At 39.5% G+C, this 22,976-nt stretch overlaps 1 protein-coding gene across 4 annotated transcripts in view; it reads left to right on the top strand.

Annotated features, from left to right (window-relative positions):
• The first annotated feature begins 305 nt into the window (after positions 1–305).
• The window catches only part of FYB2 (FYN binding protein 2), a 55,180-nt gene continuing 32,509 nt past the window's right edge, over positions 306–22,976 (top strand). For 3 of the 4 annotated variants that reach the window (XR_006103552.1, XM_042463749.1, XM_042463750.1), the window contains exons 1-4: positions 306–676; positions 5,748–6,597; positions 9,489–9,731; positions 12,993–13,026. Coding sequence is in view for 3 of the 4 variants with exons in the window: in XM_042463749.1 (XP_042319683.1) it covers positions 656–676; positions 5,748–6,597; positions 9,489–9,731; positions 12,993–13,026 (1,148 nt within the window). In the remaining variant the exon portion in view is untranslated. The remainder of the gene's footprint in view (positions 677–5,747; positions 6,598–9,488; positions 9,732–12,992; positions 13,027–22,976) is intronic. The other variant, XM_042463751.1, reaches the window with a different exon arrangement.

The following is a 22,976-nucleotide window of genomic DNA, read 5'->3' as shown; positions in this document are numbered from 1 at the left end:
ACCCACTTTTTTTTTTTTGAGGTTTTTATTTTTATTCCTGGAACAATAAAAGCTGGATGTTCTGCATCCCCTTGGACTGGAGTGTAACACAAACTACATAAATCCATACACTCCCCTGCTGTATTTGCATAATTTATCTAGCCACAGAATCTGGGTCAAATCAGTGTAGCAACAGATTTATTTCCAGTGCCTGGCTTATACAGCTGGGTGAATCATCTAGTCAAACATATTTTCTGGAATTTCAAGGCTGATCTGGCCAGCCTTTTCTTTTACCTCTTTGCAATCTAAAGCAGTGTGCAGCCATGGCATTTACTGTCCATTTTTTCCAGAGCTGACAGCAAAGGCTGACATTTCCCCTGTATAAATGCTGAATTCTCGTGCAGCTATGATTCTGATCTGCTTGCAGGTGCGGGTAGTCTGTTTCATTATGCACCAAGGGTTTTGTTAGGGAGGAGCCAAATCCTTGAGCTCAGGTGTAATTCTTTGGCATATATGCTCCACCTTAATCTCACTGACTCTTGCTACAGGATTTTTGAGCTGCTAAGCACACAGAGAGGAAGTTACTTGGGCTCTTCTGCTTTGAGAACCAACTCAATAAAAATGGACTGAAAAGCTGAGCTTCTTCACAGCAAAGCATGACAGTGGGAGAGGAACCATGGACATGGTAATGGACATGGTAATATGTTGCTGCTTGTTTCTGTTTGTGGACTGAGTGACAAAGGGGTGCATGCCCTGTTTGCTGTTTCAGCAGTTCTTCTTTGCTCTTTAGAAAGCTGCCTGTAACTTTTCATGCGTCATTACAGTGAGCAGAAAAGCAATTTAAATCGGGCTGGTAGGGAGTGTGTATGAACAGCTAAAAAGGCCAAAAAGAGAGAAAAGGCAGGGAGTACATTTCAGCTTTGGCTGCATACTATTTTGAAGAAGACTTATAGGTCCCATCTGGGGTTGCATATGGAGAAGAACAGTATGTGGAACTATTAGATCTTTCCGATAGTGGTGCTGGGGTGACTCAAGGTGACCAGATGTCCTCCTTTTCCAGCACACATCCTACATTTTATCCTTTTATCCAGGAGGAATTTCAAAATGTCCTCAATTTTGAGCAGGACCAAGAAGCATGAATAAATTTATGGATGTGTTTAGCTTTTATTTCATAATGTTTACATTTTTCTTGAATGCCCTACATTATGTGGTGCCTTGTCCGTTTTTTGTGGTTAGGATATCTGGTCATCTTGGGCTGACTAGAGATTCACCTGATTGTGCACTCACCTGTTTAACCTGAGATGTAGTAGTCAGAATGTCAGATAGGGATTAGGGAGACCCAGGTTTAAGTTGTTGCTGAGCCATGAAACTCATGGAGTAGTTTTTGGTTAAACTTCTCTCTCTCCTTCTCTCTCTTGGCCTGACCTATGTACTTCAGAAGATTGCCATCAGGATAAAACTGAGAAGAGGAAAATGATATATGTACTTTGACTTGATTTCCTGGGGGAAAAGCAAAAAAAATTTTTTTTACGTATCTGCATAGTGACTTCTCAGTAAATATGGAAAGAAGGTCCATATACCTGAGGGGGACTGGTAGTGATGCCTTCTAGATTCCCCCCCCCCCACAACTAGGGGAATGCACCTGTTGTGTTTCATTATAACTCCACTATTCAGTTTGTGGGTGCAGTTACATTGTAGAAATTATATAGTTTGATACTACTTTTGGCTACCTTGACTCCATCTTAGAGATTCCAAGAAACTGTACTTTTGTGAGATACCAGCACTCTCTGACAGAGAAGGCTAAAGATCCTGTAAAACTACAAATCTCAGGATTCCATAGGATGGAGCTACAGTGTAGAAGCACCTTGAAAATGTAGTAGTCTTCTTGGGCCATCTCTTCTTTTAGGAGTTTAGGGCTACAATCCTAAGTGCAAACCTCACTAAACACAACAGGATTTATTTCTTAATAAATGTGTCTATGATAGTTGCCCGGCTAGTTTAACAGCACTGTGAGATTCTTCTACACACAGACACACACAAAAGCAAAAGCAAAAACCTTTCCGGTTGCTTTTAGTTTTGTTGTGAAACTACCTGAGTAATCCTTTTCTTCATTTTTGACCTTTCAAGAGAGTATGGGTAGACTTGCAGGGAAAGCTTGCATGAGTGGATATTTCCTGGTTGTTGTGTGTCGTCAAACTCTGTCCTCGGCACCTGACACATGTGGCAAATTTCCAGTCAGTTCTGCCTACTGGGGTCAGAGTACTACTGCCTTGATTAAACAAATGATAAATGGAGCATGTTCTACTTCTGAAACACCAAGCCAGTAATGTCCCTAAAGATGAACTGTAAAGAAAGCTGTCTGAAAACAGCTTTTCATGGAAGTCCTCTTTCTAGAAAAAAGTGCAAAAATGGGATTACAGCTGATTCTATTTTTCTTTTAAAAAGCAAACAAAGTGGCCACAGATTTATAGAAGCTGAAACAACTGAAGATTTTAGACGTTAGCCCAGTCATTAATCAAATTTGAGAATAGCCCAGAAATCTGAAGAAAACAAAGACTTGGTAGAGCAGCTATGAAGGAACTAGATGTGCAAAAATATATAATTGAATACCAAAGTCAGGACCATTCATGCCATTAAGACTAATTAGGAAAAAGAAATTTCTAGCATGCATTTATTGGTTGAAGTGGACTGACAGTCTGTGCAGACCAGCCATTAAGGCGAGCCTGGGGACAGAGTTGGGCTGTGGCATCCACACAACACATGCCCCGACTCCACCCCAAGGCAGTATGATGCCACGCGTTGCACCACATGGTGTATGGTATCACAGTGCTCCTCTAGTGCTGCATTTAGATGACTCAGTGCCAAAGGTGCACCGTAAAGCCACAGCGCAGGCTTCTACAGCACCCTTTCCAGGGTGCAAAAAGGAGCAGCTTTTTGCAGCTCTTTTTTGTGCTGTGGAAAGGCCAGATTGGGGCCATCAGGTGCGGTTGCTGCAGTTTTGATCTGTCAAGGATGGAGGCAGCTGTAGGCCACCCCTTCAGAGGCGGTCTGCACAAAGTCCACAAAAGTGTCTGCTAGAAATTTCTTCTTCCCAGTTAGTCTTAAAGGTGCTATTGGATTCCTTGATGTCGTTCTCATTTTAGAATAGAGGTGGGAGTCATGTGGTCTTCCAGATATTTTTCGAGAACAATTCTCAGTAGCCCTATGTTGAGGAATACTGGGAACTGAAGTCCAAAGCCATCTGGAGGACCATATGATTGCCATCCTTGATTTAGTATCTGTGTGATGTCTTCATTTATGTACATTTTTCCCTATCATTCCTAAATAAGGGATAGTAATCTATCTGAATATGCAGTCAAGAGAAATGTTGTGATCTTGAGTTGTTAGATTGGTAGATAGATTACTGAATTAACCATCTCTGCTTCTTGATCAGATTTAACAACAAATGAATGTTTCTTCCAATCCTATTCTCTTATATTTTATATGTGGTCCCTTTTTTTCTTTGCCTGTAATAGGACCTTTAAAATTACATGTACCAAGCAGGAGTGGGGTGCAGCTGCTTGGGCAGTGAGGTTGCAACATTGGTCTGTGGTGTTCAGATCTCAGCAGAAATGATGGCACACCAGGCACCTTTTCATAGGGAGCTGCTATCCACAAGGAAGTAGTGATAGTGGTCTGTTTTGGAGCTGCTGTGATCCGTTCCTCACAGGAAGAAGCATTGTGTAAGGCAGGTTTGGCACAGAGCTCCTGCTTGTGAGGAAGGGTGGTGGCAGTGCCTCCAAAAACAGGCTATCCCCTTTCTCTGAACTGCTCAGCATGGAAAAGGGGGATAGTGTGACTCTTAGCATGTGGACAACATATTGAGCCAAATCAGACCAAATCCAACTGTCCACATGCCAAAAGAACGTGAGGTAACTCCATGGTTTGTGGGAACACCAGGTTTTCCCTAACTTTCCTTAGTTTGGAGCTAAATTAGGGCCAAAAAGCACAGTATCTCCCCAGAATTCGCTGTACATTGTGAGGGCTGCCAGCACTGGCTTCAGTGAGAGTTCAGAGTTTTTCAGGTATAAAATCAACATTTGGGAAAAAAAAGCCATCAGGGTGCAGGTGGCAACCTGGAAGAGACTCCTTATTCACAGTGTCATCCCTCTGATGAGAAAATTCCATAATAAAAGGAGCACCTGGTTTTCAATAAAGAACTATAAACACTGCTGTGAATTCGAATTGATTTTAGAACGTGCACACTGATACTGCACCCGTACTGCAGAAACAATGGTGTTTATTTTGTCTTGGCTTCTGTTGGTTGTAGTCATAACTTTGTGCAGTGTTTTGGATGCAGATCAGAAGATTTGGTTTATCTTTCCTTTATGGAAATGTTAATTGCATATACATTCCAGTTTTGACTTGGCTCTAGCATAGTGGATTATAGGATCATACAATTGGCTGCTCTAGTATAATTGGAACAATTGAAATATCTCCTAGGTGCCTTACGTCATACAGTGTAATGGGGAAATAATGGAGTTGACTAGAAGGGGTTATTCAGGAGAAACTGTTTGGGATTTAATAAGTTGGATGCAATTACACAAAATTAAATAAAATCTCAGGACAAGGCTCAATTGTGTTGCCTTCTCATTAAAGGCATCCATGTCTCTCTTTCAGAATAATGGTTGTTCTGTCCAAGCTTGTCTCTTTGCCCTTACTTTCTGATCTGACAGGCTATGTCAGAGTAATACAGTTCCATTGCACAGGGCTGATTTGTGTGGCTAATGTCCCTCATGCCATGCAAGCACGTAACAAAGTTCATAAGGCAGTTCAAGACACACATGAACCTTTAAACAAACAAACACACACACACACAAAGCAAAAATCACTCCTAGGAGAAAGAAAGAAACTTTAGCATCTGAGGTTACCAGCAAGAGTTCTGTGGCCTTTTAAATAGTAGCTAGTTTTCTACAGAATAAACAGGGCTGGAGCATCATCTTTGAGTACTCCAATAAAATTACCAAATTTTGAGGTACCTTGAGATCTGCAATTGGGATGTGCTAGGTTAACAGTTTTGTTTAAAAGGTTTATATTTGCAGAATGCGGGGGGGAACTACGTAGATTATTGCACTACCAACTTTTTCCCAATATGGGCAAGGGCTGGGAAGATGTGCTGCTGCACAGCTCTGTGCCCAGATCATTACCATCCCATCCTTCTCCCATCCCTGGCTAAAAATGCTTCTTTTCCATCATGGGAGCCATTCTGATCTGGGATGGGGATGGTAATAATCTGGGCATGGAGCTGTACAGTAGGAAATCTTCCCAGCCCGGTCTCAGCTTGTGCCCATGTTGGGGAAAAGGCAATGTGATAATCTCCTACTATTTACAACAGACTTCAATACTAATATTAATTCTAAATTTCTCAGTTAGCTGAGGATAGAAAACAACTGTGGTTCAGTAATGATAGGTACATGGAGGGCAGATTGATGAACTAATAGCTATTCTGATGGAGAACTGAGAGACACAGCCACGCTGATCTGGATTATCAGTATGTCAAGGGATGTACTACATTCTCATGGTAGTAGATGTCATTTGAGCTTAATCTGGACTGATTCTGATTCAAGTGTTGCTCTAATCAATTAATGATGCCTAATTAATTATTTACTCACTCATGCTATGTCATTCTTGTGCTTTCTTTTTAAACTAACCAGCTGTTCAATTTGATCCAGAGTTTCTGTGTTAGAACTGCAAATAACAGTTACATTTACTGTTCTTGGTTATTTTAGGAAAGAACTGAGGACTTCAAGGCACTGAGAGCAAAGTTCCAAAGTGACTCAAACTTTTCCAATGCATTGCTACCTCCTACGAAGAAGCCTCCTGTAGTAATTAGACCATGGCAAAGTTCCAATAGCAGTTCTTCACCCTCTCCCAAACCCAAGCCCTTGAGCCTCAAACAAGTTCCAGAAATCATTCCACGGCAAAGTAGTGATGGCAGTTCTGTGTCTTGCCCCAAACCATTGCGACAGGTACATGTTCCAGTTCCTGAGCAAAAGATGGACAAATTCACCTACATATCACAGCAATCTGAAATAACACCATCCAAGCCAAGGGCATTGCCAAGGGTCAGGCTACGGGAATTATCTGAAGTAAGGAAGAACAATGATAGGAAAGATGCAGAGTTTCCAGGGATGCTTGGTAAAGGAGCTATGCCTGTGGCAGACCTGCAAAAACAGCGCCCAGCATCTTGTGTTTACCCTCAAGAAATGGTGCTGGCAAATACTACTTTCCACAACACTTGTCAAATTTGGGAAAGTGTTTCATCACTGAAGAGTGAACAAAGGTCTTCCACAGCACCACCACAGTGTCCAGTTAGGACGACCTCTTTGGCAGATCTTAGAACTGTTAATGATGTCATTGATGTTGCAAAAGATAAAGCAAAAAATGCTGAAAATGAGCAAGCACCAAAGAACCCTTTCCAATGTGAACCAACTCCATTTTCCATTGCCTCACCTCCAGTTCCACCAAGGAGTCATATGAATGTAGAAAAAGTAGCCTGTGAAGCTGTAAAACCTATTGATTTCTCCCCCAATATTAAGGACTTAAACAAGGCAAGCATGACCATGGAATGTTCAAATGGTAAATACATTTTGCAGTGTAAACTATGGAATTTAACAGGCAAATAATAGTTTTAGTTTCACTTCAGGTAGGTGTGGGAACTGGTAGGGGAGCTATCTAAAAGGTAATAGCCAGTCTTTAGGCTATATGCTTTGTAATCTTGCAGAATTGTGCATGAAATATACATAGATGATACCTAGCCTGTTTTGTAGAGCAGAAGCTATCAGATGTGGGGGACCATCCATCTCCCCCTTCTCCATGTGCCAGGGCCACTGTCATGTGCCTTTAAGTCAACTCTAATGTACCACAACTTTATCTTTCTTGGCAAGATTTGTTCAGAAAAGGTTTGCGTTACCTTCCTCTGAAACTTTGAGCTTGAACAGACAGCCAAAATAAAGCTGCTTTGGGTCACTTTGGAGGTATACTGTTTAAATGACACACACAACTTAAGAGGACAGAAGCTATGCCAAAGCTGTGCTCCAGTCTTTAGAATGCTTCCAGCCTCTTAGAATGCATACATCATTTAAACAGCATACCTCCTAAGCAACCCAAAGCAGCTTTAGTTTGGCCTGTATGTTCAGGCCCTCTGAGAGTGTAACTTGCCAAAGACCACCCTAGGCTTCCATGGTTGAGTGAAGATTTGGTCTCCCATAATCTTGGTCCAAGTCTCAAGTCACTATACCATGCTAGATATCACTGTGTGATGGATATCAGCGATATTTGTGCCCATTGGTTACAATGTTTCTCTCTTGTAAGCTTTCCTGTGATTGGCAACAAATGGCTCTAGGATTGACTCCTGTCCACAGGCCACCACTTTCAGTAGCACTTTTGTAAGGAATAATATTTTGAAGATATGGGGTGGGAACAGGGAGGAAGAGTAGATATCCCAGTAAGGGTGCGTCTACAGGCCTTACACCATTACAAAAGAAAGGTGAGGGGCAGAAAGATAGAAGCGGCTTTATGCTTACCTTTACACACGACTTCATAGTACTTCCTTTCTCCCTCAAGAGGCAACTGGTCATAAATGTGTGGCTTTTGACAAATGGATTTTTCTAGAAGGACAAACGGCATGCATTTAGTCTGCCCTGGCAGTAGAGCAGAAGTGCTTCATGTGCATAAGGGAAGTTAAGCATAAAGCTGCTTCTATCTTGCTGTCTCTCATCTTTCATTTGTAAGGCTATAAGGGTCTACACTGTAAAAAATAGTGCAGTTTGACACCACTTTAACTGCCATGGCTCTGTCCTACAGAATCCTGGGATTTCTAGTTTTTCAAGCACCAGCACTCTTTTGGAGAGAAGGCTAAAGAACTTGTAAAATTACAAATCCCAGGATTCCATAGGCTGGAGCTACACCACTTAAAATGATGTCAAACTCCAATGTTTCTGTAGTGTAGATGCACCCTATGTTAATTTTTTTATAGTTTGAAAAATGTTTGGAAATCTCTGATCAAATGTACAACATTGATTCCCAAGTGTAAAGCAAACTCGCAGTCTATGATGTTGTAAGGTTGTTAGTACTAGTACTCACTACCATAACTACAGAGAAAAGGAATATGGGAAACATTTGGTGATACTCTATGTGATGATAGTAAATAGTCAGAGGAATCCTCCAGTGGTGGTGGAGAAGGATTGTCTGTGGTAGAGAGAGTAACATTTAGGAAAACCTAGTTCTTTAGAGTTGACATTTCTTCTCTCATTGCCTCCTGTAGAAGAGAATTTTCTATGCTTCTGGCTCTGGTTAGGGACATGCCCAGAGATTGAGAGTAAGATTCTGTAGGTCCTCATCTGACCTACCAAGCTCTGCTACTGGTGGGGATATAAAAGAGGGCAGTGAAGTAACACTCCTAGTAGGGAGGATAGAGAAGTGGGAAACTCCACCTCCATCCCAGATAAGGATTCCTTCCCATAAACAAACTGTCTGGTCTGCGATTTCTCAACACCCCAATGCCTGTAAACACCATATAAAATAACAGATAATCTCAGCACAATTCTCACTGCCGTCATTTGGCTAAAGCCCTGAAGTGACTATCCCTAGCTGCTGATCAAAGTACATTCTTCATAAATATTAAGAGGCTTGTCTGCTGCCATGGTTACTGTAGGGTAAAAGTGCTGTGACTCCACAAGCTAATGCACAGGAGTTGAAGAGAAAGATCGTGGCTGAAGCGAATCATGCACTGCCCTTTGAGAATCAAAAGAAAAAAACTGCATCCTGGTTTGACATGCTTTCTTTACAAAATCTAGAATGGATGCCAAATATGAGAAAAAGACTAGATTTGTTGTTGTATTTTCTTTCCTGGAAAAAAATAAGCCTTTTACAGGAACTTAACATTAAACTGATGTTTTGCCAACTTGCAACGGAATGCAGGTGACTAATAAGATAAGATTTTCTGTTGTGTGTGTTCCAAGATATTGTGCTGGCTAACCTTTCAGTTTTGTACTGTATTAAAGGAAGGCAAAGGCAAATCCCCTCTGAACAAACCTTGCCAAGAAAAACCTGTGAAAATCCGTGTGATAGGTTCACCATAGGACCACCATAAGTCAGAAACAACTTGGAAGGCACAAAACAAAACAAAAAGGGCTTTTAATTTTCTTTTATCCTTTCAGTTTTGTACTGTACTAAATATCTTTTAATGACTATAGTTGTAGCTTGCCCCATTGCAGATGGAATGGTGATCTTCTAAGATTTCTTGCATGTATGTCAGACCAACCAATTGCACAGACAGGTTTTGAATGACTGTGTTAATTGTATCATGTGAAAAATTGTGAATGTGCCCTAACAAGTCAAATACAGGTCTGCCAGAAGTAGAAGAAAATGGTTTGGGTTCTTTTCAGTGTTCAGATGGTCCAAATTCACACATCTCAAAACTGCAATATAGAAGTCACTTAGCTTATTCTCCTCTTCTCTGCATATAGTATGGCATTCTCCTTTTAACTCTGGTGAAGAAGAAGGACATCATTGTGAAGAGATCAAGCTTCCAAAAACCAAATCACTACCATCCATTATATCACCTGATACAGAAAGACAGCATGGTGTAGGAGAGACTGAACTTCCAAAAACCAAACAGCTTCCATCCATTAAGTCACTTGGCCCTCCTCCAAAAAAACCTCCAAGGCCACCCAAGGTGGACTTTAGTATCTTCCAGATGAACCTTCTGGGTAAGACATTTTGTGTTTTCTGCTTTGATTATAAACACTGTAAAAAAACTGGCTGAGAAAAAATAGAGTTTATATGCAAATCTAGAGTTAAAGGGCAGTTCTTCCAGCAACATGTCTTGGTGATGTGGCCTTTAATGTAGCGGGGCATGTTTGTTGTGTTCTTTGCTATCAAAGTGGCTTCAACTTATGGTGACCTTATGATCCTCCAAGGGATCGTCTCATCAAAAAATTTTGCTCATGTCTTGTAAGCTCAGGACAAGTGCAGTCTTCCTCTTTTCCTACTGTCTTCCACTTTACAAGCATCAGCTTTCCCCAAAGAGACATATTATGCCATAATACAGTACTGTATGTCCAAAGTATGAAAGCCTCAGTTTATGGCCCTCCAGGTGTTCTTGGACTGCAGCTATCTTCATCCTTCACCATTGGCTATGTGACTTATTAGCTATTAAAAAAACTGATGAGCCTTATATTCTGCCCCTTACGGTACAAAAATGTCTAATGAAATAATCATCCATATGTTCACATGTACATGTGTGTGTGTGTGTTCATGCAAGTCACCTGTTGACTTACAGCAACTTAAAGACATGAATTTCATTGGGTTTTCTTAGGCAAGGTGTTTTTTGCTAGTTCCTTCCTCTGAAGTACAGGCTACAGCACATCGTATTGGTTGGTGGTCTCCCATCCAATTACTAACCAGGGCTGACCCTGTTTAGCTTCTAGGATCAGACAGGATAGGGTACCTTTAGGGTATTTAGGCCCCAAGATGTACATAGTACATCCAGTAAATGTGAGGATCAGGAGTGGCCAAACCAAATCAAATATAACTAAAAATGATATTTTGCTAGTAGAGTTGACTCAGAATACTAATTGCTCAGTTGTTCTTGGAACATCTACACACCCTCCAGATAAGGTCCCTGTAGTTCCTCTGTGTTTTTCCTTTAGAAAGTGCAAGTAATGTGAAAGTAGGATCAGGACTATAGGAGAGCTTGTCCTTAAACACACATCACCATAACTCACTTATAAACATATCATTCTATAGAAATTTAACTATGTTTTTATCTTGCATTTTTTCAGTTATCTTAGAATTGTATTTTAAAATGTTTTTAAATTCATGCACATTTTAAAAGAATTGTTTAATTTGTGTTTTTGTTTAAAAAACTTTTATAAAATAAGATTTACAGCTCAACTTCTATTTTAAATTATTGTTACATCCCTATGATTCCCAAAAGGGAGAAACATGGGATATAAATTGAATGAATTAATGAATGAATATATGCTACGCTTATCTGTCTCATCAGGTTGAAAAAACATCTTCATCTGAAATGACTCAAGTCCCAGAATGTGATTATCATGATTTTTCTTGTATTTGCAAGCATGTGTACAGTTAAACTAAGGGTCTGGGGACAGCGTGGGGTGTGGCGTTTGGATGATGCATGCCCCAATGCCACCCCCAAGCCGGCATCACACCACCTGCCTGACTGCACTTTGGGCAGTGTTACAGCACTCCTTTGGTGCAGCATTCACATGTCGTATGCCAAAAGGAGCATTGAAAAGTGCTGCCACAGTGGCAAGAGTGTTCTTTTTCCAGACCAAAAAGAATTAACTCCAGTCCAGTTCTCAAAGGGGCAGCAGCAAGCTGCTCCTTCAAGGCAGTCTGTTTTGCCCCTACGTTTTGTTATAACTCTTCGTTTGCTTCACTGTTCAGTAAGTGATGTCGTTGAATGTCTTTATGGGGCTTAAACATTAGAAAGTGTGGATCTATTTTTCCCCATCGTGATATGTATTGCCAAGTATATCATGCCAACCTTGGAGAATTCCTGATAGACCCTTATTCAATGCATCGCTTTTCCCCAGTCCTTCGTTTTGTTGTACCCAGTGGTGTTAGTAAATTTTGAAATTCAGGATAGTCTGAAATGTAGGCAGCCGGTTCATCTAAAACAATTTCTTGCATTTTTTATCTCCACAAGGAGCACTTAAAAAAAAAAAAGCTAATGGATTTTACCTAAGTTATCCTAAAATACCATGGGTTTCCACAGGGATAGCTCATAACTGTACATACTTGCTTGGGAAGTCAGTTTACTCTCTTCCTACAGTGGAGATTTTAATTAAACTCAGAGGGAATAGGAAAGCCTGTGATTGGAGTGGCAGGTAATATAGTCCCTGCTCATCACAAAGTCCTTGGGTTCAACCCTGCAAGCTCTAGCTCCAGTTGTGGTACTGGTTGTTCCTCTCTTCATTTAAACCCTGAGAAATAATAGACACCAGGAAGCAAAGCTTTCCAAGGACACATTAACACTTAGCTTTTTGTCACAGGGAGATCTGGATCTCCTCCATGATGCGATAATGGCTCACCATTCCCACTACAATTTAAATGGCATTTAAACTCAGTTTGGTGTTCCCACCGGCACCAGATAATTTCCAAATGGAAGTGCCTCCATTTCCAGAAACGATCCTACATGATCTGGATTGATCCAGTAGCACATTCCCACTACCGAAGATCTAGATGGTTGCGGCACCAAAAAAAGATGCAGTAAGGGACCCAGTGCAAAATGCCCCAGGTTGAGGGTTGTTTTATTTTGTTTTTTGTTTTTGCATTCTGAGTGGAGCCGGGGTGAATGTGAATGCCATGCAAATAACCTGGTTTGCACACCGCGTTATTTTGTAGTGTGAATGCGCCTCAAGACTGACAAAGGCTATCAGTTTTAACACACTTTGATAAGCATGTGCTGTCAGTGTCCAGGCCCAATGATATTACTGCTGGGTGATTGTTCTCAGAAATTATTCTCCAGCAGAAGTCCTGGAATACATGTGCGGGAAGCCAAAGACTTTGAGACTCCTTACTAGTGTCATAGAATGAATCCATCTCACCTAAATACTATGACTTGAATTTGGATTTAGCTGCACATCACACTACACTTGAGCACTGTATTCCACTTTAACTGCCATGGCAACATCCTGTGGATTCCTCGGATTTGCCATTTAGCAAGGGAATTCTCACTCAGGGCCTCAATCAACTACAAACCCCAGAATTCCACATGATGTTGCCATGACAATTAAAGTGGAATATAGTGCCATAACAGTGTGCCGTGAGAAGGATATTAGTCATACTTGGAGTAGATCTAGGTGTGTTGGTAAGGGCTGCTTGAGGCCACAGAACTACATTTTCCCATCCCTAACCTGAACAATGTTTGATTTAATTTCTCAGGCATGCTATGTGGCTTTAGCTGTGGTCTATATTATACCTTTGTTGTTTGTTTTCAGAGGCTGTTGATGATGCATACATGACACCTGAAATGTAAGTGAATATTGTCTTGAATTGCCTGTAAATCAGAGTTCCTAAACCATGCACACAATGAGCAAGTGATGTCTAAAACTGTTCACATTCTAGGAAGAGCTAGAGAAAGGACTTGATTTTATTGTATTATTCTTCTGTATAATTGTACTTACTATTTTTGTGGCTTACATTCATAACTATATTTTAACATATATCATCTTTATTAATTAGAAATGATATTTTAATAGTAAATAATTAAGTTTAATATTATGTTAACAGTAAATATGTGAAGTTTTAAAAGACCCCAAGTCAATAACTCCATTATCCCATCTTCAGAAAGAAATATGATCAAGGCTTATGAAAGGCTTCTTAATACCTAATTTCAGATGTCTAAGCTCTCCTGACCTGCCTTTCCAAAATCTAAAATTGGCACTGTGAGCTATGTTTTTGTTTTTATAGCTACAGTTATTGATTCAGCCAGTATGCAATAGTTAAACAGGAACAACAAGCAGCAATACTTATTATAGATGAAAATTTAGAACTGTTACTGTTATTTATATTATTATTAGCATTTATTTATATAGTACCCTCAATGTACTACTTGCGTTACAAGTAAAGCAACAACTTTACAAGTAAAACAACAACAAAAATCTGCCAGCCCTGGCAAAAGCAAACACATGTACACACAGAAAGGAAGGGTGAAGTAACACAAATATAAAACTATACAATACACTTTACAGTTATAAAACAGATTATCCAAATATAATACAAAAAACTGTACAATATAAATAAATGTGGCAAATACACAAAATATACTGATACATCACAATATACAAGATAATAAAGCAATATTAAATTATTAAATTTGGAAAACAAAGAGGAATTAAAACCAACAAGGGAAAGAGCAGTCTGCAGATGTCCAGGCAGGGCATTCCAGCAATGTGGTGCAATGAGTGATAGAGGATGAAGCTGAGCCAAGGAACAAGAAATCCTTGGTTGAATGAGATGCCTTCAGTTCTAGAACACAGATCTAGAGGAGGCTGATAAAAAGAAATAAGAGATGAAAGATAGGGGATAAAGTAGGTCAGGTAGGGCTAACAGAAGCTTGTACTGAATCCGGGAAGAAATAGGCAACCAATGAAGTGATGTCAGAAGTGGGGTAATGTGATCAAAACAATGGTAAAAAAAATCTTACCATCAGAACACTGAATGGAAACTAGCCAGTGATGTAGACTCAAGTTGACTGACTTGGACTAAGTTGCTTCATTGATTCAGCTGAGACTCAACTCAGCAATAAATGATGCATTTATTTGACTTGACTTGAGACTTGTATATTTTTAGTGACTGACTTACTGGCATCATTCAGTTTGAGCAACAGACAAGATCCATCCCCAGAGCATGTCTGTGTTTTTCAGAGGGGACAGCAAATGCATTAAAAATGGGCTTGAAGCAGAAAGATCCTTCTAAAGCTGTGGATGTGCCCCACTGATGTGCAGTGGGGACAGGTTGCCAAGCATACCTCAAGCTTTGTCTCAAGCACATTGCCTCTGAGAAATGTGCCCTGTCTCCTTTTTTTCTGTTAAATGTTGGCTCCCAGACTTGAGACTGAACTTGAAACTTGAAAGTATCTTGCAAGGAGTAGAGACTTGACTTGAGTTTCAGTGAACTTTCTGTTGAAATACTACTAGCCAGAGGAGTCTTTAAATTATCCTTTCTCCTTCTCTGTCCCTGTAATGCAGTCTTCCTTTCCCATCCTCCTGAAAAATCCCTTATTCATTCAAAGAGAATTCTGTAAAGTACAGGATGAACTACTTGTTTGCGTCTTCTCTGGTCTAAGTAATGTGCAGCTATATTTTTGTCTATTTGGAAGTCTTTGTACACAGAGAACTGTAAGAAAAATGTTGTCCCACATACCCATCCAAACGTGTAACTGCCTAGATGTATGCTATGAGATTTCCAACACTAGACAGTTAGATGATGGAAGTGTAGTGTGAATGTGAATGCAGTAAACATGGCTGTTGATCACAGCTTGGTAATCTTACTGTGTGCCTTCCAGTTATTTCCAGTTTATGGAAACCCTAAGGCTTTGCAAAATTTGTTCAGAAGAAGTTTGCCTTTGCCTTCCTCTGAGGCTGAGAGAGTATGGTTTACCCCAAATTACTCAGTGGGTTTACATGACTTAGTGGGGGTTCAAATCCTTGTCTCCAGAATTCTAGTACAATGCTCAAATCATGCTGGTTCTTGGTAATAGCTAGTCTCGATTATTATTTTCTTGTAGTTAGTTTCATTGTTTTTTATAACAAAGGAATGATAAGACACAATATGCTTGTAACTTAATGCTGGATAACTACATTCCTTTCTTAGTATTATTGTTGGGAAACAGCAAGTAAGTCACCCTCTTTTACATTGTCTCATAATATGTTCAAAGTATGACAGCTGCAATTTAGTCATCTACGCTTCTAGAGAAAGTTTAAGCTTGATGTGTTCTCAGACCCATTCCATTGTCTTTTTAGCTGTCCATGATGTCTGTAGAACCCTTTTTCCAGAAACACATTTCAAGTGACTTGATTTCCTTCCTGTCAGCTTCCTTCACTTTCCAACTTTCAAAACCATACATAGAAACCAGAAGCTACTGATGCTTCTGATTCTGAGTCTCCCTTAACTGAAATACTAGGGACCAAAAATGTTCTGTATTTCATTTATAAGATGTCATAAATTTCCAGCATGGTGTAGTGGTTTGAGTGACCAGGGTTCGATTCCTAGCTTGGCCATGAAACCCACTGGGTGACCTTGTGCATGTCAAACAATCTTGGCTTCATGGGAACTCAATGGCAAACCTCCTCCAAACAAATCCTCCCAAGAAAACCTCATGATAAGTTCACCATAGGGTTGCCATAAGTCAAACAACTTAAAGGCATACGTCACTCACATAATGAGAGATCTTGGAGATGGGCCCCGAGTCTGAGCATGAAATTCATTTATCTTTTCTAAGCACCTCTTGCACAAAGTTTATGTACACTGAACCACCAGAGAGCAAAGGTGTCACTATCTCAGCCATCCATGAAAAAAGATTTAGATTTTTGGAATATTTTGGATTTTGGCATTCGAGATAAGGGAGATTCATCCTGCATCTTTAGTTCCAGAAGCAGGATGTTTCTCCTTGCTAGCTGCTTGGAAAGACATGCAGGAGGGTGCTGTTGTCCTCACAACCTGCTTCCATAGGCATCTTGTTGGTAGAATCAAAGAATCGTAAAGTTGGAAGAGACCACAAGGGCCATCCAGTTCAACCCCCTGCCATGCAGGGACTCTCAATCAAAGCATCCCTGACAAATGGCCAGTCAGCCTCTGTTTAAAGACCTTCAGGGAAGGAGACTCCACTACATTTCGAGGGAGTGTGTTCCACTGTCGAACAGCCCTTACTGGTATGGTGGGAAGAGAATGCCAGACTCAATGTGCATCTGGTTTGATCCAGAAGGGGGCTTTACATGTTTTAATGTAAGTTCTTTCTTAGGTAAAACTGAATAGATAATGGAGATATCTAGCGGAAGAATACTTTTTTGTGCCCCCCCCCCCCCCCCGGCTTTGTTACAGATGCAATTCTGCTTCATTCCCTTCTTTATATATTTGTTTTTCACTGTTCCTTGTTTGAGCATAAATAAACAACCATGTACATATGATGTATGCTCCCCACTCTAGGAAGCTCACTCCCACCCAATATCCTCCCCCTCACTTCTTCATTCCTTGACATTTCTGAAGTTATAGACTTTGAGGACTGTAAACACTCGAGTGAGCTTAATCCGCAGGTGCTGAGAAGTGGCTTTTATTGTTATCACTGACTGTCAGCGGACAAGGCTTTTGATTGGGTTTGTTGATGTTTATGCAGCAAGCATGGGCTTAAGCTGTGTAAGTTGTTTTTCTAATGGTTCTTGTTTAGACAGCTTTTTTGAATACACATTCTGTTTTTGGACCTTTCCTTCCATGTGTGTGCATATGTTTTTGCCACCTGGTACTGTGATAAGCAGATAAATGTGTCAGCGTAAATCAAGGCTGCTGCTCCCAATTCAGCAAGATGGGTATAAGTAGTTGAAAAAACTAGAAACAGGAGGATTAACTCCACTAAAATCTTTTAGTTTTTCTGAGATTTGAGAAAATCCAAACCTGTTGAAGAACAAGTCTTTTAAGATCTCATATTATTGAGTAAGAGGGAGCTAGTCCCAAGTTAGCATTTCATAACATTTAAGTTTTTCTAGAAGCATAAGCAGCTTGTTCTTATTTCACTGACATAATGCCTGTATGTTGTAAGCTACAAAAGGTAATTTTTTAGAACAAAACTGGCAAATGTTGGATGGCACTTTGCATCTGTCCTTGACACTTGGCTGAATCCTTGGCTTTTGCTTTCCAGCCCAGTTCAACATCTGCTATCTTGTCATTGTTGTTGCCTTCAAGTTGTTTCCAAGTTATGGTGATTCTAAGGTGAAGCTGTTATGGGGTTTTATTGACAAGTTTCCACAGAGAGGGTTTGCCATTGCCATCTTCCTAGGCTGAGAGAGAGTGACTTGCCCAGGGTCACCAGTGGGTTTCCATAGCCATGCTAGGATTCGAACCCTGCTCTCTAGAGTCATAGTCCAATGCTCAAACCACTACACCATGCTGAAGTACTCTGCTGTCTTAACACTATACTATTTAGCCCACTGATAAACTAGCTCAGCTGGAATTTGGAGACTCATGAATGACATGTTCGGTTTTTGTCGGATCAGGCTTTTGATATGATTTACAGGCACATCAGCCAACAAATGCAACAAATGGCCTAGTGAGGCAATATTTGGGTGATATTCTTTCATCCAAGTAGGTGGGTAACTTTGAATACAGTCAGCCCTTCAGATCCACAGATTCAACCATCCATGGCTTGAAAATATTAAAAATAAATCAATACTATAAAGCAAATCTTGATTTTACCATTTTATATAAGGTACACAATTTTACTATTGTATGCAGTGGAATGTGAACACCCCTGGATGATGGTATCCATGGGGGGTCCTGGAATCAAATTCCAGTAGATACCAAGATCCCACTGTAGTACATTGTTAAGTATCTTTTTTCCCTAAATTGCATGCTGCCTATGGCATATTGTAATTGGTTACCATTTGATATTAGCATGTTGCCAGATTGGTTATTAACAAGAGACTGGAGGAGGCCAATCCAGTCACATTGCCTTAGAGCAAGAGAGTGGTGGGTTGTGTCATTCCTAGCCATGTATGCCCTCCTGCCAGTCAGATCTTGTTACTCTGGGTTTAAAAATGAATTCATTAGCAATGAAATATGAAGGCAGGGGAGGAATAATGTTTTGGGGAACCTAATTGAGTGAAAATTAATTTGTTAATTAAATTGTTAGTTTTTAAAGTAACTGTTCAAAGAAATTATTAGTTTTTAAGGTAATCTACAGAGATTGGCATGTTTAATTGTTACCATTGCTTCCATTTATTATTAGTGTTTTCCAAAATAAGTCTTTTTAATAGTCTTTATGTAAGTTGCCTTCACCAACTGTTAATTATCAGTACAGAGGTTGCCTTTTTCACTATCAAAGTGGTTGTAAGGAGTAGTAGTTAGAGTCTGTCAATGTATTTAAACTAAATGACTTTAGATTTGGTGAGAGACAGACAGAGCAAATTAGCCAGTTTGAGTCAGCAGCAGGCAGGCAAATTTAAGAAAGCTTTCTTTCTTTTCTTGACTCTTTCTTATACACCATCAATTTCGGTTCTCCAGGGTCTGTGTCTTGAGCTCTTTGCAGTCTCCCCCACCCTTTATTTAGACACAATATGTAACATGAAGGACTAAAATGTAATCCTCCTCTTGAGACCACTCCATGCAATAAATAATAAGGAAAAGTCTGCCATTCCTACTACAGGGATAATTTCTAATTGTCTGTATGCCCTCCAGTCTTTCCCAAATTATCATGACCCTAAGGCGAACCTATCATGAGGTTTGCTTGGCAAGATTTGTTCAGAGAAGGCTGAGAGCATGTGACTTGCCCAAGGTCACTCAGTGGGTTGCGTAGCCAAGCTGGGAATTGAACCCTGGTCTCCAGAGTTGTAGTTCAGTGCTGAAACCAGTACACCATGCTGGCTCCCAAATGCTCTCTGGAGGGGAGATGGAAACAAATTAGCATATAGGTAGATGCAATGGTTTTAACTAACAAATTGAATAAGTTATTTCCAAATTGTGAGAGTGATTAGTGTCATTTGGTTATAGTCAGCTGATGCAACAGCCTCAAGACTCCTGTTTTATGGTTTCTTTCCTTTCCTAGGTGCCTCTTTGTGCTCTGTTTAAAAAAATATATAAATCAATAAAAGTTTAGGAGTGGCCTGAAAATACTTGATAAGAGTTCCAGTTTTGAAGCTAAGCAGGACTTATTCTGACTAATATGAGAGACCACTATGCAATCTGTTTTAAAAGAAATTGTTACCCATTTTCACATTCTATTGGTTCATGAGCGGAGATTTCTCTCTTTTGCACAATCCTGAGATTCAGACTGAGGGGGAAGTGGTTTTAAAAAATGGAATGGATACAGAGTTGCAAATTCTTTTACAGGTATTGGTCAGGATTGTGTTGGTGTTTTGCAAATGTATACTTTTTCCTACAGATGCATTTGGGCAGTTTTATCAGATGGGGCTTGACTACATTCAATTCAAAGTAGTGAAAATGGAGATAAGCATTTGGGGCATCATACCTTGATGTCAATGCTCATGGTCATTCATTGTGCTTGGTTGCATGCACGTTGATGCACAGAGCTGCACACATGAATGTTTGCAGGTTGGGCAGTGCACTGTTGCAGTTCATTAACAAAACAGTGCTGTGCAACTGCTGCATACCTCCATGAGTTATTCTGCATTTCTTCTATGTAAGATCTCATCCATTATATCTTACCATTAAGTAGGAGTAGTTTCCAATCTGAACCTCTGTTCTTGGTTCATTGACAAAATTGTATGTGCCTATTTGTCCCCACTGGGGGTACAAAACCTAGGAGTAGTTTTCATTTGAACACACAACTGTTACTTTTTTAAAAACAAGCCTTGTCACTACATATACCACTCTGCATCTCTTGAAGGAAGGCAATTCTTCAGCAAGATTTTAATACAGTTGGCCCTTCTTATACATGGATTTTTTATACATGGATTCAAGCATCCACCGTTTGAAAATGTTCAAAAAAGTATAAATTTCAAATATCAAACCTTTATTTTCCATTTTTTATAAGGGACACCATTTTGCTATGTCATTATATTTAATGGGACTTGAGCATCCACGGATTTTATTATATAAGGGGGATCTTGGAACCAAACCCTAGCGTATAACAAGGGTCCACTGTACTTTCCCATACAATTTTTTTTAGACAATAATGCTTTCCCCCTTTCATTTTTTTACGTATTGAAATTGAAGGATTGGATACCTATGAAGAAACAATATCAGGCCTAGCTCAGTCAGAGAACTCTTTCTAGCTCAGTTCAAAAAGCTCTGTGTCTTACCAGTTGTCTGCTTTGTTCATGGATGCTCTTTAGGATATGTTGCTAGTTGTATAGCAATTTCTGGAGTTCATCAGTCTGCAGCATGTATGAATTTGCTTAGCAATTCTCCTGTGAGAAGTAACTTGAGAGTTGAGATTTTCAGTGGTGTGTGTAATTCCATGTGTGTAATTCTATATAACTTCCAGTCTATACATGTGAAGATTATTTCACATGTATGGACTGGAAAGGATTACTTATTTCAGCATACTTTCCTGTAAGAGTTTGCCTATTTTAAACCTGGGTGGGAAAACTAGGCTAACATATTACTGCATTCAAACTGGGTATTGTTAATTTTGGCTTTATTTTGGCTTCATATTAATAGATATACAAAACAGCAGATAACAACAATTTATATAGAATCTTATTCTATTTCTATAAAGGGTGAATTGGAAACTCCAAATTTGTGGTGATACATTTATTATAATCACAATATTATATATTTATGTATTTATTTCCAGTGAAAAATGTATTATTCTTTGGGCTAAATTGTGTACACGTGGCTGTATACATTTTGTTTAATTTTTTTGTTCATGTTTTTCCAGATATACCCAAATTTGCATGCATTGTCCTATGATATAATATACTCTTGTAGATTGTTTTCCCAAATTATGCACATTTCAGTATGGATTTGTGATCAGAGGACTGAAGTGGGAAAGGTGAACAAGTGCAAATACCAAAGGGTAACTGCTTATTTGCAATTCACTTATTGCTTTCAGAAATGCAAAATGAACAAACATCTCCCCCACCCCTAGCTGTAACGGATCTCCTTCACAAAACAATTTACCTCACACGTTTCCCCCTCATCTCTGTATATTTTAAGAACATGCTTTAGTCCCTGAGGAATAAATTTCACAGTTAAATTTTTAAATGCTGGTGCTTTGCCATGTATGTATTTTTTATTAGTTATTTTTACTCTTCTCGTATTTCTTCCAGTTTTCTTCATTATACTTCTGTCATCCTTCTGACTACCTCCTTTTGTAACTCTTTATCTTTTCTATGTGTCTGTATGGCAAGTGCATAGTTTATCTCTTAAAAGTTATCTCTTTAAAATTTTTAAGAGATAACACTAATAAATTTCTAGCAACTGATTACCTAGATTTTGACATAGGTTGCAATAAAATGAATTACTAGTAGGGCAAGTAATCAATGTAATCTTCAGTCTGCAGTCCATAGGGGTGTATACACAATTTATTTCTGGGAAACGGTCATTACTTTTAGCACACTGTCCTGAAGTGGTATTGTAAGAGTGCAGCCTAATCTAAGGCTGCATTGCACAATGATATGGAATTTGGGGATTTGTAGTTTTGTGAGATGTTTAGCCTTCTTTGTCACAGCTCGGGTGCCACAACAAACTACATTTCACAGAGTTCCATATCACTGAGCCATGGCAGTTAAAGTGTTGTCAAACTGCATTATTTCTGCACTGCAGATGAAGTCTAAAATATTCCAGATGGGAATTCTAGGCTAACATAGCATTGTACCTGAAATGGAAACTTCTAAGTTGTGGATTTATAATAGATTTATGGAAAGAGATACAGGAAATAGCAGGGAAGATAGGCTAATTTGTACAAAATATTGATGCTAGTTTCCAAGGCTAGAAAAAAGGAAGATACCAAGGTATGTGTTCTCAGACTGTGGTTTGATGTTATGTTAGCAGTGATAATAGCCAGAATCCTCAGCCAGAGAACTCTTTGGCTTCACTAAACTACAAATCCCAGAATTCCACAGGGGCCAGCCATAGCAGTTAAGGTGGAATATTAGTGCTATAACAGGGTAGTATGACATTGTCCAGTGTCATACTGTTATGCAGATGATCATTCAATAGTTGTTATAAATCTGTATTCTCCCATGGTAAAGCATTACCAAGGGCAGCACTTACATAACTCTCTAGAATGGGTCTCTCAAGCTATCTGGTGTTGGGAACTAGCTGTTGTTGTTGTTGTTGTTGTTGTTGTTGTTGTTGTTATTTCAATGTGCCAGGAACTGTCACTATATTTGTGCCTCAATGGCTACAACCTTTTCCCTTCTTTCCTTAAAACTCTCCAGGGATAAGCAACTAATGGAGTTTGTCACACAATGAACAGTTCAGCAATAATTGCAGCAATGAAAATAAAGAGCAACAATAGTGCTATAGTGTCTCAGTGTTTTCATACAGCCATGTAGCCATGCAATTAAAAATAATAGCACAATGGCATTTCACACACACCTATAAATGAATTTGTTACTATATCACAATTGATAATTTTGCACATGCTTGGTTTCGCAAATCCTGTTTCTGGCCACACAGAAAAAAGACTGCAAAGTAAAATTTATTACTTCAGCAGAGTGCTTTAATCCAGTGTTAACTAAATTGTGTCCCATAGCTGGAGAAAAGACTGAAATCCACTGCAAAACTGATCTTGGCAATGAGAA

This window comes from Sceloporus undulatus, chromosome 4, assembly GCF_019175285.1.
Source record: "Sceloporus undulatus isolate JIND9_A2432 ecotype Alabama chromosome 4, SceUnd_v1.1, whole genome shotgun sequence".
Classification (NCBI taxonomy): Eukaryota; Metazoa; Chordata; class Lepidosauria; order Squamata; family Phrynosomatidae; genus Sceloporus; species Sceloporus undulatus.
The sequence above is the reverse complement of the archived record's forward strand: the minus strand, read 5'-3'. Positions and strand labels throughout refer to the sequence as shown.